Genomic DNA, 19,372 nt, shown 5'->3' with positions numbered 1-19,372 from the left:
TGAGCATTGAAAAACTAGAAAGATTACCAATGACAATGTCAGAACGACCTGTCAGTGAATGGATAATCCACGGAATCATAAATATTCCAATCTCAACCTTCAGGTTTCAATACTGCCAAAAATATATACAGGCTGGCATGTACGAGAAATTGGGAAAGGGGTACCTTAAAACAACTTGGAACCTGCCCTATTCACATGCATGTGTCAGTAATAAAGGACAGAAAGTGTTTCTTAGTGGCAACAATTGTGCTATGTCACTAAGCGGCACGCTTCTGTGTAACGGAATTAGTTTGCATGGAGCCTGTGAAGGGAATTCATACAACCTTTCATGTCACCAGCAAGGCGCACCTGCAACCGAAATAGAACCATTCTTTCAAAGACTCTATAATGGGAGTTACATTCTTATTGTAGACCGCAAATGTTGTAGTCTTATGCCCGGGACTCCTTATCTAGTCACTACGACTGCGAAGGTCAAGTGCTGTGGACGTTCTTTGTTCCCCAGCTCCTTTCCAGACAGGGAGGCAAGGGCATGGCCCAGTTTGAAAATTACTTCTATTCGAATAGATACTTTAAGCAGAATGAAAACAGTGCTTCTTCAGACGCCTACAAGGCTCACGTCATCAAAAGAAACGTATGATCTACAAGTCGCAAGGACGACTGCAGAGATACATACATTATTATCAACTAATTCCCCCGTACATTTCGCGGAAATCCTGAGCGAAATCTTAAATATTTCTGATACCACTGGGGTCTCAAAAGTATTTAAGACAGTATTTTCGATGGCATTAACACCATTCAAAGCCATACTGGGTATTTTTCCAGATTTCGTCCATTCGATTTTTGGCGGACTTCCCCTGATCCTGGGACTAATTGCAGGAATCCTATTCTTAGTCCTTATTTTTCGTTATGGCAACCCATGTCACAGATCAAACTCTCGCGACAATGGAAGATACAATCCTAGCCATTGGATACCGGGACCGGATATAAAAAATCCTGGGACTATCCCGGCTTAGAGACCTGAACATGACTTGGTTTCTATCATTTCGACCAATGTGGCAAAGATGTGTTTTACCTGTATTGAGATGTCTGCTATGCGGAGAAGAATGCGTGTTAGACACCTGTCTGACGCTACAATCGGATGCGCCAGTGGATGCAGATACATTGTTGGTTCCTACCAAGGTTCACGCTTTGTGCTGCCCTCAAAGGCTGCCAATCCTGATGACGGCATTCGTGGAGTCTTCACCACTACGATTGAAGAGTAGTGAAGTTCAAGATGAAAGCAGCATTAATCAGGTACGACCTTCTGTCAGCAATGCGAATCAGAATGTCAATGGAGACAATCATGCGCACGAATGCATGGTTATACCTATTTCCGACTTAGTGGAACTTTCCCATGAAACTGTTGACAGTTTTTTCGAAAGCCTTAATGATATGATGTTCTCTCCAGAACAGAAAGAGACTTTTGAGCAAGCTCGCACACGGCGTTCCCTGAATTCGGCCTTCAACTTTAAAAATAAAGTCACATGAACAATTTTTCCCACCAGTTCACGGACAGCAATTTTTTAGCAGCCCCAAATTATTTTTTACAAAATTTTCGGGACACTTATCTTCTGCTTAAAGTAAGAAACTATTCCTAGAGAACTAAGATTTCTATTTTTAGATACTTTATAAACTTTAGTTGCCCGCTGGTATGTTCACAAATATTTTATCATGTGATGAAATGGTCTCGAACTTTCTTTCTGTATAGCCATATTAAGAGCCATTTCATGTGTATTTCTCATATACCAATTAAGCAATAATGTCTACATATGCGTGTTTACTTTAGCGTTTAATTCATAGCTTAAGTGCATACAATATATATGACTGCAATTTTTCAGTATATTTGAAAATTTCAAAATGCATTTATGTATTTTGGGGTGGTGAGGTATACACTATACTCTATAGTATGTTGTACTATGTTATACTATGCATAGATTAGTAAATATGACCATAGTTAGCGTGGAGTGGGTGTCATGTATTCCTATAGGTTCTGAATCGATCCCCCTATTCCTGACCCTATTCTGGTTAAACTAACTATCAAGTTAACTAACAGTCAGCCCATGAGGCAAGAAAAGCCCCCATGATGCAGATACCGTTATCTGACGCAGTCACACTACGGCACAGGAACGTGTTATCTGATTAGGTCATAACGCTTGAGATCTAATTAGACAAGTGACATTCCTCCAGCCCCTGATAAGGCATACGACGTTCTCATAACAAATCAAACCTATGACAACCTGGAAAATCCGTGCGGCCATTGTTTTGATTTCACAGAGAACTTCAGTAAAAGAATGTGCTAACGAGCAAGTCGTATGACATCTTTATTGACGCATCTATGTCCATCCTTACGTCAATCTCGGCACCTTTAAGGTATAAATATTGCCGATCTTGCCCTATGCAAACACACGCGTGGTGACGAGACGGAGCAGCCATACTTGCCGAAGCCCAGAAGCAGAGCAGACCCCGCTGGCAGCAGCCCCGCCTTCCTGACGTGCTGAGAGACGCGCTGCTATCTCCTACCGAGAGACCCAGCACCGGCGCTTTCGGGCAGCCCTCGAAGGCAGCCTGGAATATCGAGAGCAGAGAAAGAGATACCATTCCTCATTCATCCTAACTTCCAGGTACAGAACTGAATAACCCCTCACAGAGAATTCTTTAGTTATTCACTTGGCAAAAACAAACTTAACTTAAACTGTAACTTTCTATTCCCGCCCACGCATTAGACTTAGGTCAGGTACACGGGGTAGGCGTATTTAGAAACACCAGTTGAGTACGTTTAGTCAAATGTATATGTAAATATATTTTAATCATTTTAAACATCATATGGCTCAGAAACCATATCAATGTTTTTACAGTATTATTTTATACTATTGCTTTTAATGTATGCACTTTACTTAACTATAAGTATTGCAATAATATCGATCCATTTCTCTTGTACGAGAAAAGAGACTGATCAATAAATAACACCTTTTTATTGAACACGCCCGTCTCTTCCTTTTCTCTACAATCTGATGAGACTAAGAATGCACGTACTGACTGAGTAAAATAATTGCCTTGTGCTCACACGACTCTGGAGATACACTCTTGATTAGGGGAGAGCAAAGTTTTCATGTTCTATGGTTGTCAGAAACTAAATCCCTTCTTGTCTAATCAGGGGAGTTAATTCTTTCCTGAACATTCGAGAAAGTTTCTAGCGAACTCTGAGCTACGCTGGCAAACCCAAAACTTAAGTCTAGTATCGACAGTAGTAGACCTAGTTAACGTCTGGCCTAGGCCTTTACTGCTGTAGGTATTATTTCAATGCGCAGAGCCTATTGGGAAGATAGGAACTACACTACAATTCCAGGCAAGGAGGATCATGGTCCAGGCCCTGATCCTCTCCCGCCTGGATTATGGGAATGCCCTTTATATGGGAGCCCCAGCAGCAGTGACCCATAGGCTTCAGGTCACACAAAACTGTGCTGCCCGCTTACTGTACAACATCCCCCGTTGGCAGTCAGCAAAAAAAGCTCTGAAAGAGCTTCACTGGCTCCCAGTAGCAGCCAGAGTCCAGTTCAAGGCCATGTGCATTGCGCACAAATCTTTTCACCGCACTGGTCCAGCAATCCTGCACCCTATAGCTACACCCTATGCACCGTCCAGAGCCTTACGTTCTAGTTCTCTGCAACTGTTAACTGCCACCAAAATTAACAAAGCCCGTTGGGGTGGTCGTTCCTTTTCCCATACCGCAGCCAGGCTCTGGAACTCCCTCCCCCTCTCCCTTCGAGAAATCAATAATTACCTTTCCTTCAGAAAGGCTGTAAAAACGCACTTGTTTGTAAAGATGTGCTGATCTCCCCTGAGCTTGCCACCAGTATTCAGTCTAAAGCGCTGCGAGGCCTCCGGGTAGTTACGCGCTATAGAAGTGCAATTTTCATTTCATTCATGGTTTCACATCCAATGATGGGCAAGCCACCGCATACATATTATATAATGATCACTAGCAGGTTACATTAGTGACATATCGAGGACTTCTTTCAGGTTAGAGGTGACAGGTTGCATTACTAGCAGGTCACATGAGCCGGAAGGGACTTCATTTCCGACTCACATGGGCCAGCAGTGACGTCATACTCAGAGGAGCAACTTCTAGGGCGTAACCATTTGTCACATTCTGCAAACCACGCCCACGTTAAAGGCTGATGAAAGGTATCCCCCTATACTACTAATCTATGAGCAACATTCCCTGCAGAGTGCTGCTTAGAAGTCTAATTCGGATGGGCCCTGTTCTTCTCCAGACACCTATTTGACTCTGGCTGTCAAGTCCAGCTTTAAGTGCATCCAATGGCTAATGGGAAGATGGTCGCCAATTCTGTGAGCAAATTCACAGTGCAAGGAGCACCTTTCCATTACTGTGGTAGAATATAAGGAAGCGCAGAGCAGTAGGATGAGTTAGCCAGTACCAAAACTACCCTACCTGCCATCTTGATTGGTTCTGCTGGTCTATAGCTCCGGCTTCAGGTCTATGTCCACGGAATGAATAAGGGAATACATTATAATCTTTCTCCGCCAACAGATGAGGTTTGGTGGATATAGGTTGTCACAGTGACTGCTTACCCTCATCTCTAATTAGTACTACAAGATTACGTCCCAGCATGTCCCATGTCAATATCACTGGAAATACTTAGAATGCATCCAATACCTCAGATAATCAAGCTAATAAGAAGATAGGCATTTAAGAATTATGGTGTTTAACATTCCTGTTTGATAATTTTTGTAATCTCAAAAACATTGGAAAAATGTAGTCTTGCTTTAGATTTGCAGTGGTTAAACGAGCACTCATGGTACACTTCAAAAAGCAAGCATATGCTTCAGGAAATCAATTTCCTGGAGAAGAACAAGTTCGGCATACAGCTGTGTGGGGCCAAGCACTTGCAAGTTCATAAAATTGGCAGGAAACCCATATCAAAACCCATATCAAAAGTAACTTCTAACCAAAGATGCAAGACTACTCCTCAGAAGAGGGAGTCTGGTGGGTTGGTGACAAATATGCGTTGAGGAACCAGTGAAGGACTTGTATATTTCACGAACCATGGGGAACAAACAAGATACAAGAGGTAAGCAGCCCCAAAACACAGAGGAGTGGGAGTCCTGAATATACCAGACGCTAAGGAGGTGATAGTGTCAAGCCGCGCCAGAAGTTTGGCTGCACAGGTTGGAGGTGAAACTTCACCTCTGCTGCACTAAATATGCACTTGAGTGTCATGCAAAAAAGTTAAAAAGCTCAAGGCACCCACTGGGTTTCCCAAGCAGTTACTACTACTCAACCCTGAAGGGAGGAGAGAGGGGGAAAAAGTACAACAGGGGGATACCACAGGAGGGGAGGTCGGCTAGCGAGAGCAGACAATGAAAATGGATGAGGAAGGCAAACAGGCAGGTGAGAGGGAGTGAGGGACAGATTCAGATGAGAGAGACTGAGAGCCAACTGACAGCAGAGAAAGCTGGGAGGTAACAGACAGGAGGGAGTAACTATTAGTTTCTCATATTATGGACTTCTTGAGCCAAAGCAGTCAAGACAATCTCACCCTCGATATAATTAATGTAATCATTAATCATGACAAGCATGATCCAGACATCTTTGAAGCTGAAGCCGTCAACACTTCCCTCATGTGCAAGGTGCATAAAAGCAGAGCGGCTGCCAGAAACAGGCAAGCGCACCTGCACAGCAGGACATCATCTGTGGCAGCCAGTTTTTGCCGTGCATCATAGTGGGTATTATTTAGAGCTTGGGCAGGGATGAGACTAACTGTGAGGTTCTTTTGCATTTGAATGTGAGACTGTATAGTTGATAAAAAATAATTCAAGCAAAACTTTAGTATTAAAAATCCTGTATTGATCACCATAAAATAATGGGCAGGATCAGTGAAGTAGTGAGCAGTGGGCATGTAAGTCGCTGGGCTTTCAAATTTGCCAATTTCAAGATCCTGCTTAATTTCTATCTCTGTGCTGCTTATTCAGTCATGCAAAAGAAGGACTGCAACCTCAAGGTTGTCACTGCAATAATCAAGGTATTTTATTGTAAGGTGGTTAATAGTAGGCCTGGACGGTAAATTCCGTTCCGCTCGCGGAATTTGGGTAATTTTGCGTTCCGCGGAGAACGCGGAATTGCCACAAATTCCACGATCCGCGGCTTCACGGAATTTTTTGCTTGTTCACCCTTTCAAAATGCGTGTTTGCGAGATATTTTTCCCCGAGCACGCAAACAGCGTTCCGAACAAGAAAAAAGCATTCTGAACAGGCGGTACAAGCGATTCCGCGGGTTCGCTGAACTTTTGCATGCTCGCAGAGATTTTTTACCGTTTCGCAGAACTTTGCGTAGCGCAACTACGGAAATTCCGCCCACCCATAGTTAATAGGTCATGGAAAATGTAAGGGTAAGGGTAAAACATCTATATAAACAAAGGTTTACAAGGGAATATACATGTTATCTTTGCATATGTATCAGCTATGAACCATGCTATTCCATACACATACAAAATATAAAATCACAGACACACTAAACAGAGCAGAAGAAAAATTGTATGCTTCTCCGTATCCTCCGGACTACTCAGCAGGCAGAATGCTTTTCAAATTTACTTTAGCTTTCTCATTAATAGTGCGGTTTTTGACGTAGAGTGAGGTTAAATCAATGTACTATTTATTCAGTAACACAAAAATAAAAAGTTGTGCCATGCATTCATTACCAATGCAGTAAACTATAATAAAATATGCTCTTATGGCCCAAACTGTCAAATCAAGTTCGAGGATGTTCTCAGTTTCAGGTATCCGGAGATAAGCTTAATAGAAATCAGTTCAACCCCCAAGTTAGGTCTTTAAAACATGAACAGGTTTGTGCAAGCAATCCTGTACCTGTTCTGTGCTGGTTGGTGTGGCTGGTTTGTGGTGGTTGTAACTGTACAGGTCTCATAGACGCTCTCTGGGGATTGTCTCTCTGGGGAGTCTTGCTTCGTGTCATCATGTGATGTTGTCCGGAAGGAGTGGTGGGGGCATCGGGTAGGAATGCTACGGAGTGTTGGTTCCCATTGGAACTGAGGTCACCATCACCATTTTCCACAGGAATGTCCCAAAGCTCTGGGTCATCTGTAAAAAGGTGAAGTATCATCCCATGAGTGATATGTCGAGAATACAGTCAGAGTGTGCTAGAAAAGCCACACAGTGGAGATACTGGCAGTCCAAGGAAGAAGATGCAACTTGAATTGAGTAACACAAATCAACTGAGAAGCACGGTACAAAGAGTAACAGACTGAAAATAATACACAAGAGCAAACCAAAGCAAGCAAATACACAGAATGAGGAACAAAGTGCACGACAAAGTATAAATAGCAGTTGTCTAACAGATGGTGATAAGAGCTATTAAGATAAGTGGTGCAGCAATTCTTAAAAAATGGTCAGTGGCAGCAATGAGATGTTGAATGTCGGGCATGAATGGGCTAAAACCGTCTAGCAGGTGCAGGTCTTAATACGTTCCAGTTGTCAAATAATATAAACTCCTCCCACTCCTATGGAATTGTCCCGGTCCAATGTAACATAATTATCACTACAAGAGAAAGTGGCAGAATGCACACCTAGTATTATCCAATGGTACAATGCTCCAATGCTCTTTGTAGCAGCGTGCGACCCTAAACGCGCTCCGTCCTTGCACGTGATAATTGGGTGACATAATGGAACCTGGTCAGGTCCACTTTAGGATGCACGGCTTTTTCATAATATGAATAACCTCTTCCAAGAATCTTCTCATGATTATTCCTTTTAATATTCTTAATGATTCATCAGTGAACCAGTTATTCCAATGTCATTCAATTATGTATGTTTTTCAATCAAGTTCAACATGTGCCCATCCAGGCTTTTTCTCTATACGCATTGGAATTTCACCATTCCTCACTCCAGGACGCAGTTTAAAAACACAATGCATTTCGGTCATTGAATGCCCTTCCCCAGGGGTAACTACAATTAAAATGTTACATATCATTAACATCTAGAATTCATTAATCTTGATCTCTTATCCCTCCCATCCACGAATAATATCTCCCCGCTTTACAACTAAAAATCACAACAAACTCGTTCCCATAAATTACTTTGTGCTGAAAATCTAAAATAACATGACAGTTGTGAAAAATTAATTTGTGCCTAATTGTGAACAAAATGTATCAAACATGTTCTCCCCCAAACAACTTGACCTTAATCTCAACCACTGTGCTCACCAAAAAATATTTCCGTGCCAAACTAACAAACAAATTTCACATGACTCATTTACCTTCGGCCAAATACCTCTGCTTGTTTGCAAAACGCCCAAGTGAATGTGCTCAGTAACCTCCCACCCATGCCTCGAGTGAATTTTGAACCGATCACATGAAAAACACGTGACTCCCAAAGCAACAACACTAAACAAAACACTCTGTATCACCACCTTACTCCCTCAAAATAAGTCATGAATAATGAAACAAAAATAATACATGAAACTACATGTGCAGAATAAAATCACCCCTAATAGCGTCTTCGTATTCTTATCATTTAAAAAAAAAAACATATCAGTGCGAGTAGATACAATTCATACCGAGATCCTGCCCACATTGTCCATGTCAATCAATGAATATACAGGTCGAATCAACGAGCCTGCTGGTGTAATCCATATGGTCTACAAGAACGGCGAGACTCTGATGTGCTGCTATTTTTAGGTTTCGCCTATTATCATTCGCTTGCGAATGTAATAGGCGAAAATTCAAGAGCTCAATCGACTAGTGAAACCACTGCGGTTTCTTCACAGTGCATGTGAGTCACAGCGGGTCACGTGACCACACAAGCACGCGCATCTCCCTAATCCGCCTGCCGCCTGCCACACTTCTCCTCCCCTCGCTTGCATTCCCGCCTCCCCCCCCCACCAGGCTCTGGACTTTCGCCTCTTGCCGCGTAATCTTCGGTCACAGGGTTGCATCGGTAAATGGTTGGAGGTAGATGTATCTGTTGTATATGGGTCAGTTTTCTATTTTATGTAAGGTAGCTGGTTATTAATGCTTTTGTTACAGCGAGCCATATGTGTGTTTGCCATTATCATCGGTAAAGGGTTAGTTAATCACTGCCTATTTAAACACTCTGCTAAGTGCACAGCCAATTAGACAGGCAAATGCTCAATTAACTAGCGTCCGTGTTAATTTGTATTCAACAGCGTTTCTATCCCAAACAAGCACTGGCGTTGCCAATAGGTTTCGCATTTGGAAAGTTGGAGCTATTGGTTTTGTACATGACATTTTATATTTATATATTGTTATTGACAATGCCAATAATGATATATAAATATAAAGTGTCATTTACAAAACCAATAGCTCCAACTTTCCAAATGCGAAACCTATTGGCAACGGCAGTGCTTGTTATCATTATTCCTTTGTAGAATTTAGATTTATGTCCCGTTTTTAACCAAGTTTATCTGCGGGTACAAACCGACCGTTTGGATGGAAAGTATCATTGTCTACAAGCGAAAGTGGCAGAATGCACACCTAGTATTATCCAGTTTGTAACAATGCTCCTAGGCTCTTTGTAGCAGCGTGCGACCCTTGATGTGCTCCGCCCGTGCGCGTGATAATTGAGTGAAATAATGGAACCTCGTCAGGTCCACTTTAGGATGCACAGCTTTTTCTTAATATGAATAAACTCTTCCAAGAATCTTCTCAGGATTATTCCTTTTAATATTCTTTACGATTGGTTGTAAAGAGGGGAGGTATTATTCATGGATGGGAGGGATAAGAGATACATATATCAACTCAGACTTTTAAGAGCAGGAGACGGTCAGAAAAACATGATAAAAGCTGCCTGTATCTTGTATGCAACTCCAGCAGGATTTATTATTTAAAATGGGCTTCTTTGGAAGTTTCTTTTTCATCCAGAAAAATCTATAGAGGAGTAAGCACTTGATTTGTGCCAAGTTTTTTATGAGTGCCAATTTGACTCTGCAAATCTTAGACCAACTCTGTTGTTGTTAGTGGATCATTTTTTTTAATAAACCATTCTAATGGCCATTTTACCGGTTTAGATTTCAAACATGAGGAAGATCTTCGATTCAACAGCATGTATAATTTAGAGAAGACACACTGCATTATTAACCACTCTGGTTAGAAACAACATGAAGGGATCCTGATTAGAGAAAGAGGCGATCTTTGAGATTGCTACTTTAGTTTAAGAAAGTTATAAAAGTCTCAATTATTTACTTGTACAAGATTTCTAAGGGTGCAAAAGATCTTTAATATAAAGAATACCTTTCTTGCTTCATCTTTTATCTAGAGCGTTTTGTCTCCCTACTTTAATCTGTTTATTCAAACAAATCAAAACTAGGTATTACTCTCCTCCAACACCTTATCCTGTAATTTTGTAATTATGCCTGCTTGTTATTCTTACTCTATGTCGATATTGCATTTATTAACTACCGTCCATCCTATTGTAAAGCGCTCCGATATCCTTCGAGATCTTGTTCACGCTATATAAAACTTTATAAATAAATACATTAATTCTAGAAGGGGACCTGTTAATGATATGTGACTCTGTATTGTAGTTACCCCTGAGGAAGGGCATTCAATGTCCGAAATGCATTGGGTTTTTAAACTGCATCATGGAGTGAGGAATGGTGAAATTCCGATGCGTACAGAGTAAAAGCCTGGATGGGCACATGTTGAACTTGATTGAAAAGCATACATAATTGAATGACATTGGAATAACTGCGGTTCACTGATGAATTGTAAAGAATATTAAAAGGAATAATCATGAGAAGATTGTTGGAAGTTTATTCATATTATATAAAAGCTGTGCATCGTAAAGTGGACCTGACGAGGTTCCATTATTTCACATAATAATCACTCTCACCACAAAGGCACCAAATTCACACAAGGAAGATATTTACAGGAAAAGTTCTAATCTGCCACGTCCCATCAAAATGTTGGAGAAACAGGTGTCAAGTCAATTTCATGAACATATAGAGCAAAACTACTTACAAGTGGGTATCAGGCTGAAAAGAAGAAAAGAGGCTGTGAGACGAAACATCAGACCTCATCACACTTGAAGAAGGCGAGCAATCTGCTCCGATACTCCTCAACCTCACAGCAGTTGTGACATTGGGCAACGGGATCTCATTGAAGAGTGAGTGGAAAACGACTGGAATGCCTGGTACAGGCCGTAAATGAATGTGCTTGAGAAGCAAAGTGGTGCATCAGATGGGTTCTCTATCTCATCACTACTTTTTACCATTTACACTCTCATGATGGCACTTACGGCTTCATCAGGAGCTGATAGAAACGTATGCAGGCAACAACCAAATCAATATCAGAGTAGACAGTGCCTCAGGGAACCAGACAAACTTAACTTGATGCTTACACAACATTGAATAAGATAACAATAGTCTTACTACACCTAAATGAATAAAAAATGATGATCCTCTAGCCAAAACACCAAAGGCATGACATTTGGTAGTCATGGTGGACACAGATGTATCTTTCAACATTCCAAATTTAAGCTACATTCAAAAGATCTTGAACTACAAATGTCCATGCTTGAGAAAATCCTCCAACTCCATGTAACTTACTATCAGGTGGAATAGATGACAGTCCTTGTGAAGGGTTAGCTGGTCAAGTGGAATGCAGTCTACACGTGTCTGCAATAAAACTACAGTAACACATTGCAGAGGCCTCAGAACCAGGTTGCCAGATTGTGCCCAAAGCATTGGAAGCACAACTGTTTGAAAACAGCCTTGAAAGCACTACAGTGGCACCCAGTGAACTGAAGAATCAAATGCAAAAGGCCTCTAGAAATAAAAACACAGGATACCTATAGGATCTTCCTCTCTGCTACATCGCAGCCATAAACACCAACAAGTTTCCAATCAGGAGAAACACAGGGATAGTTTCATCAGGTGTCCTTGGCCCAGACTCTGCTTCTGAAATCACGGCCTACAACAACATGGGCAGCGGCACAGTTCCAACAGAAATGGGTTCATACCTTGCACTCGCTCTACAAACCTTAATAAAAAACAGATAGTGAGATTAACTGTAAGAGAGCCATCATATTTTACTAACATTGCATGATGTGGTAAAGTCACCACGCCATTCCTGTCTGTACAGAGTAAAATACATGTAACTGAAATTGTATGTTTATTTTAAGACGTCAAATTCACAGAAGTGCGTCACTTGAGGAAGTGTACAATTAATTACTGAACCACTTAGGCGGTCTTCACACACAAGGCATCTTGCAGATTGCCATGTCTAGGCGCTTCCACACTCACCTCCCTGTGTCTGAGTTACAAAGGGTGCTGAAGACTGTAGTAATAGTCCACCATACCACAGTTACATTTTGAATTCTAAAAGTCTCCAGGTTCTAGCCTACTGTATATATGAGAGAAGGGAGAGAGAAGAGAGAGAAGGGAGAGAGAAGGGAGAGAGAAGGGAGAGAGAAGAGAGAGAGAGAGAGAGAAGAGAGAGAGAAGAGAGAGAAGAGAGAGAGAAGAGAGAGAAGGGAGAGAGAGAGAGAAGGGAGAGAGAAGAGAGAGAGAGAGAGAGAGAGAGAGAGAGAGAGAGAGAGAGAGAGCGAGAGAGAGAGAGAGAGAGCGAGCAAGAGCGAGAGCGAGAGCGAGAAAGGATAGAGAGAGGAGAGAGAAAGGAGGGAGGGAGAGAGAGAAGGAGAGAGGGAGAGAGAGAGAGATTTAAATACAGCTTACTGCCAAATCCAGTATCAAAATCGTCCATATTAATGTGATACTTGTAGCGCTACATGCCAGTAAAACCTACTAACCTTATCGGTCTAGTTACTCCAACTCAATTACAGCATAGTCCTGTCCTTCGACAATGCTCAAAAGGTAACAAAAGAGTTGGCATTCTTTATTATGGGTTCATATTATAACATTCCCCTTTCTAGAATACTATTGGTATCTCCCACTGTGCTATCATGAGATTGCCTGCTCCCTGCTCTATACTGAATATGCTACTTACCAGTATGCATCTGTTCTTGGCATGTAGGGCTGCTAACATTCATATCTTGTGCATAGATCGCCGCCTAGTGTTGGGTCCGGATGATTGCACATTGTTGTCCTGGAAGAGTCTTCGAAGTATCACGAGATAGGTGGCTCCTCCCCTGGACTACAGTGCGCATGGGCATTGACTCCATCCCCCAGATTGTTTTTAGCCATTGCGGCAAAGATGGAGTATGACAGTGTTAAAGATGTCCATTCTAATGATTGAATGCAAGAAGCAATCTGCAGCTGCTACAGGCGCCGGGGAGGAGGGTGGGCGATATGAATGTTAGCAGCCCTACATTCCAAGAACAGATGCATACAGGTAAGTAGCATATTCAGTTCGAGGCATGTGGGCTGCTAAATTCATATCTTGTGCATAGAATACATAGCAGTCCCTCCATTAACGGCGGCCGCCCGTGCCAGCTGCAGAAGTCTGAAATAGAGTCTTGAGAACAGCTTGTCCTACAGCTGCCTGCTGTTTGGAATGCACGTCTACGCAGTAATGTTTGGTAAACGTGTGTGGTGTGGACCACGTGGCTGCTCTGCAAATGTCTTCTAAAGGAATGTTTCCTAGGAATGCCATGGAGGCTCCTAACTTGCGTGTGGAGTGTGCTCTGGGTGGGATCGATAAAGTGCGTTTAGCTTTCTGATAGCAAATCTGGATACATTTAACGATCCACCTGGCTATTCCCGCTTTGGAAATGGGGTTGCCCTTGTGCTGAGCGGAAAAGGCAACGAATAGTTGTTGTGTTTTTCTAAATGGTTGTGTTCTGTCAATATAGTACATCAACACCCTTTTAACGTCCAAGGTATGGAGCATTCTTTCCGCTACCGTCTCTGGATTTGGAAAGAATGCGGGCAGTTCAATTGACTGATTGACGTGAAATTGCGATACCACCTTTGGAAGGAACTTGGGGTTAGTGCGGAGCACCACCCTGTTGGAATGAACCTGAATAAATGGCTCTTGTATAGTGAGCGCCTGTAGCTCACTAACACGTCTGAGAGACGTGATGGCAATGAGGAAAGCCACTTTCCATGTCAGGAATTGAATCTCACATGAATGTAGAGGCTCAAAGGGTGGACCCATCAACCTAGTGAGGACCACGTTGAGATTCCAAATTGGAGCGGGTGGGGTTCTGGGAGGAATGACCCGCTTCAGCCCTTCTAGAAAAGCTTTAATGGCAGGCACCCTGAAAACAGAGAGGTGCTGCCTGTTCTGAAGATAAGCTGCTATGGCTGACAAGTGTATTCGGATGGAAGCGTACGCTAAATTGCATTTGTAAAGATGTAACAAGTAGCAAATGATGTTAGGAATGGATGCATCTAGCGGATTTATGTCATGCTGTGTACAGTAGATGACAAAACGCTTCCATTTCGCTGCATAGCAAGCTCGGGTACTGGGTTTCCTTGCCTCTCTGATGATGTCCATACATTCAGGAGGCAGATTAAGGTAGCCAAACTCTAGGACTTCAGGAGCCAGATCGCCAGATTGAGCTGTTGCGGATCTGGGTGCTGAATGTCGCCAAGGTTCTGCGTCAAGAGCCTGGGTGTGAGGTGCAGTCGTTGATGCGGTACCACGGAGAGTTCTAGAAACGTGGTGTACCATGGTTGGCGTGCCCACGTTGGAGCAACCAGGATGAGCGTCAGCGAGTGTTGCTTTAGCTTTCTTGCCACCAGCGGAATGAGAGGTGCTGGGGGAAAATCGTACGCAAATCTGCCTGACCAGTTCATCCATATCGCATTGCCTTGCGACTGTGGGTGAGGGAACCTGGCGGCAAAGCTTTGGCATTTTGCGTTTTCCCTTGTGGCAAACAGGTCTATCTCCGGATGACCCCACTGCTGGAAGTACGGGCGGAGTACAGATGGATGTATCTCCCACTCGTGCATTTGATGGCTGTACCTGCTGAGCAGATCCACCATCTGGTTGTCCTTGCCCGGAAGGTGTTCCGCCATGAGGAAGATGTTCCTCTGAATGGCCCACTTCCACATGCTCTGAGCCAGATGAGACGGCTGTGGAGAGTGCGTACCCCCCTGCTTTTGGATGTAGTACATGGCCGTCATGTTGTCCGTCCGGATCAGCACGACCTTGTTGCACAAATGTACTTTGAAGGACTTTAACGCCATAAAGATCGCCATCAACTCCAGGCAGTTGATGTGCATCTTCCTGTGCATCTTCCTTTGCTGTGTCGTCCATAGTCCCTGCACCGTGTAGTGGAGCACATGAGCCCCCCAACCCTGGAGAGAGGCGTCCGTCGTGAGGATGATCTGTGGTACAGGCTCTTGGAACGGTCGGCCTTTGCAAAGGTTGTGTGGAGTCCACCAATGCAGAGAGTTGTATGCCCGACCGGTTACCAACACTAGGTCTTTCAACTGTCCATGAGCCTGCGTCCAGTGATGTGCTAGACCTTCCTGGAGCGTACGCATATGCAGTCTCGCGTGCGGGACTATGAAGATGCAGGAAGCCATCATGCCTATCAACTGCATGAACACTCTCGCTGGGAGTGAGTGTTGGGGTCTGAACCTCTGGATTAGCGACTGGATGTTGTCGATCCTCGCCGGGTTTGGCTGTGCTGTGGCAGCCAGAGTATTGATGGTCGCGCCCAGATACTGCCGCACGTGGGCAGGTTGGAGGTGCGACTTTGGATAGTTTAAGGAGAACCCCAGACTGTGAAGGGAGGTGAATAGTGTGGGACATGTCTGCGGCGCACTGTTGTTCCGTCCAGGTAAGGGTAGACATGTATGTTCTGTCTTCTGAGGTGCGCCGCCACGGTCGCCAGACACTTCGTGAACACTCTGGGGGCAGTGGTCACTCCGAAGGGTAGGACCTTGAACTGGTAATGCCTGTTCTGTATAGTAAATCTGAGGTACTTTCTGTGGGATGGGTGGAGTGGTATGTGAAAGTAAGCATCCTTGAGGTCCAAGGTTGCGAGGAAGTCTCCCTTGTTTAAAAGTGGAAGAACCTGTTGTAGCGTTAACATGTGAAAATGTTCCGAGAGTATGTATAGATTGAGGGGGCGCAGGTCCAGAATGGGTGTGAGTGAGCCGTCCTTCTTTGGTATTAAGAAGTACAGGGAATAAACCCCTGTGCCTTCCTCCTCCACTGGCACGAGCTCTATTGCTCCTTTTTGCAGCATTACGAGAACCTCCTGCTGCAACAAGTGCAAGTGCTCTGCTGACATAGGACGTTGTCTTGGGGGTATGTTGGGGGGAGTGGACGTTAACTCTAAACAATACCCGAACTGGATAAGCTTCCTTACCCACCTGTCTGTGGTGATGTTTTTCCAGACTGGCAGGAACTGTTGGAGTCTTCCACCGACAGGTGATGGATGGTCGGGGGGCAGTGACAGGGAGTCACTGTTTGGTGGCAGCAGAGGAACGGGAAGTATTGTTGCCTCTGCCTCTGCCCTTGGCGCTGTTCCCTCTGTAACCACCTCTATTCTGCTTGGGGTAAGAGGCCTGGGCGCCTCGTCTATGGAAACTTGTCTGCTGTGCCAAGTGTCCTCTGGCAACACCCCTTGTACCTGAGCGACGAAAATTGTTGCCCCTGTATTGCTGAGACTGAAGTGCACCCATGGACTTAGCTGTCTGTGTCTTTTTTAATTTTCTCAAGGGTGGTGTCAACCTCCGGGCCAAACAGTCTGTCTGGATTGACGGGTTGGTTGAGGATAGTTGTTTGGATCTCGGGCTTGAACCCCGAGATGCGGAGCCAAGCTTGACGCCTCAACATAACACTAGTGTTCACCGCCCTCGCTGCCGTATCTGCAACGTCAAGCGCACATTTAATCGCAGCATTAGAAATGAGCTTGCCCTCATGGATTAACATTTCAGCTCCTTCTTTGAACTTGTCTGGAAGGTGTTGCAGAAGCTGTTCCAAGGTGTCATAATGCGCCCTATCATATCTAGCCAACAGGGCTTGTGTATTGGATATGCGCCATATGTTTGCAGCCTGTGCTGCCACCCTTTTGCCCCCTGCCTCCAGCACTTTTGACTCTTTGTCCGGGGGAGGAGCTTCACCCGTTGTCTGTGAATTCGCCCTCTTGCGGGCATTGGCGACGACCAAAGAGTCTAGAGGCAACTGGCCTCGTATATAAGCAGGATCCCCAGGTGCCGGTCTGTATTTCTTCTCTATACGTGGGTTGACCACCCGTGCCCTGGTGGGTTCCTTGAAAATGTCATTGGCATGTTTGAGAACCCCTTTAAGCATTGGCAGTGTTTTGACAGTCTTTTCCGATGCAGAGAATGTATCAAACAAGAAGTCAACCTCCACAGGGTCGGCATGCATCTCCACCTTGTGATTCGCAGCCGCCCGTTCAATCAAGGCATTAAATGCCGCCGAGTCTTCAGTAGGAGAAGTTTTTATTCCATAAAGCTGTGGGTCACTAACCACCTGTTGGTCACCCTGGTCACCAGTGTCTATCCATGAGTCCTGATGTTCATCAGGGTCATTATTGGCAGGGAAGGTATACTCATCATCCTGTTCATTCCCATCCCCCTCTGAGTAGGTGGGTGAAGGCGTCGGACTCCTCCTAGGCTGTTGAGGAATGGGTTCCACAAGCTCTGGAGTATCTGGTGCAGGCCTTTTCTTTTTTAGAGGAATTACATAGGAGTCCACTGGCTGGGATGTAATTTTCCTTTTGTAGAGCAGTAATTTGCCCGTGTCGGCGTCGATAAAATGCTCCGCATTGTCGTCCTGCGAAAGTGGTTGAGCAGAGCTTCCAGCACGCTGAGTCTGCCGCAGCCCCTCCGAGTCATCGGGCACCGTACGAGGTGCGAAAGCCTTCGGCGCTACCTTTGGCGGCAGAGTATAGAGGAGTGGCGTCGAAGTCTTCTTCAGCGGGACAGCCACCGTTGGTACCGAGTACTTTTTCGGTTCCGACGCCTTGTCCCGTATCCTCTTCAGGGAGTCCGCGACCTGCTTAGTAAAAGAAGCGGACGGCTTTGTCGATCCGACCGAGGCCTTCGATCCACCACCAGGTGAGGATCCGAGCGTTGCCGACTTCTGTTGGGGCACGGACGCACCCTCGACAGCAAGGGTTTGTTCCCCTGTCTTGGCTGTAGGCGTCGACGCCGCCGGCTTCGGATCGGCAGTTCTTCCCCTTTGCGTCGTGGTTTCAGAGTTAGGCACGGCAGGTTTGGGTGAAGGTTTCTCGACAGTTTTCTTTGATGTCGACTCCACCACCTTGCTCGACACATGCTCGACGACTTTCTTGGAGCCGGCCTCCTTGGCCCCTTTGGGTGCCTTTTCATTGTCGACTGCCTCTTTAGGCTTGGAAGCCTCCGAAGACGACGGTTTTGAAGCTGTGTCTGCCGTCTTCGGTTTCGATGGTGCGTCGGCCATCTTAGAAGAAGTCGAAGCCGATGGTTTCGGTTTCGTTTTCGTTTTCTGTAACGGAGGCTCCGCTGAAATGTCTGTAGCCGGGCCAGAAGGCGGGGCCGAGGACTTAGGTGGAGGGTCGTGGGTAAGGCCGAGTGGCGATCCCGTGACCTGAGCCTTGGTTATGGTACGGACGGGGCATAGCTCTTCCTCCGAGCTATCTTCCGCGGCCCCATAAACTTCCTCGTCGTCCCCTACCTCCTCGACGTATTCGTCTAGGTCCAGGCCCTCCTCGGCCTCTCCGTAGTCGGGCTCGACCTCTGCCGATGGAGGCGATATCTGAAGCTGAAGCTCTTGCTCGTCTGCTTCGGGGTCGTTGAAGATGTCTACCGGTGCCGATCGCTGGGCCTCAAGGCGCGCCACGCGCCGAATCTTGAGCGTCTTCTTTGACCTGAACTTCGAACAGGCCATACAGTCGGCGTCGTTGTGGTCCGGTGACAGGCACTTGTTGCATACAGGATGCACGTCGATGTGTGGGTACTTCGAACCGCACACGGGACACTTTTTGAACGGACTTCGTTCCATTGTAGTTTCGTCGGGGTCTTGTTGCGTCAAAGGGCCTCGATGACCGAAGAGTCACACGACTCCCCAGAAAACCGACTCGAAGAGTTGGAGTATACACGAGAACCGTACGCCAACAATACCGACAAGGTTAGAAAGCCTTTTGGCCTTCAGAGAACTGTTTTTTTATCGATTCCGACAGGAGACGTCGAAATCACATCCGAACCCAATGGCGGAAAAAAACAATCTGGGGATGGAGTCGATGCCCATGCGCACTGTAGTCCAGGGGAGGTGCCACCTATCTCGTGATACTTCGAAGACTCTTCCAGGACAACAATGTGCAATCATCCGGACCCAACACTAGGCGGCGATCTATGCACAAGATATGAATTTAGCAGCCCACATGCCTCGAACATTTTGGACAGGCAGGAAGTGGT

General features: G+C 45.1%; 1 protein-coding gene across 3 annotated transcripts in view; it reads right to left on the bottom strand.

Annotated features, from left to right (window-relative positions):
- RAD52 (RAD52 DNA repair protein) overlaps positions 1-19,372 on the bottom strand; it is a 316,281-nt gene that overhangs the window by 37,162 nt on the left and 259,747 nt on the right. For 2 of the 3 annotated variants that reach the window (XR_013606865.1, XM_078673695.1), the window contains exon 11: positions 6,925-7,155. The exons of the other annotated variant lie outside the window; for it this stretch is intronic. Coding sequence is in view for 1 of the 2 variants with exons in the window: in XM_078673695.1 (XP_078529821.1) it covers positions 6,925-7,155 (231 nt within the window). In the remaining variant the exon portion in view is untranslated. The remainder of the gene's footprint in view (positions 1-6,924; positions 7,156-19,372) is intronic. 3 annotated transcript variants of the gene reach the window in all.

This window comes from Lissotriton helveticus, chromosome 1_1 (assembly GCF_964261635.1).
Source record: "Lissotriton helveticus chromosome 1_1, aLisHel1.1, whole genome shotgun sequence".
In the NCBI taxonomy this organism is placed as follows: domain Eukaryota; kingdom Metazoa; phylum Chordata; class Amphibia; order Caudata; family Salamandridae; genus Lissotriton; species Lissotriton helveticus.
This window is presented reverse-complemented; position numbering and strand designations above follow the sequence as displayed.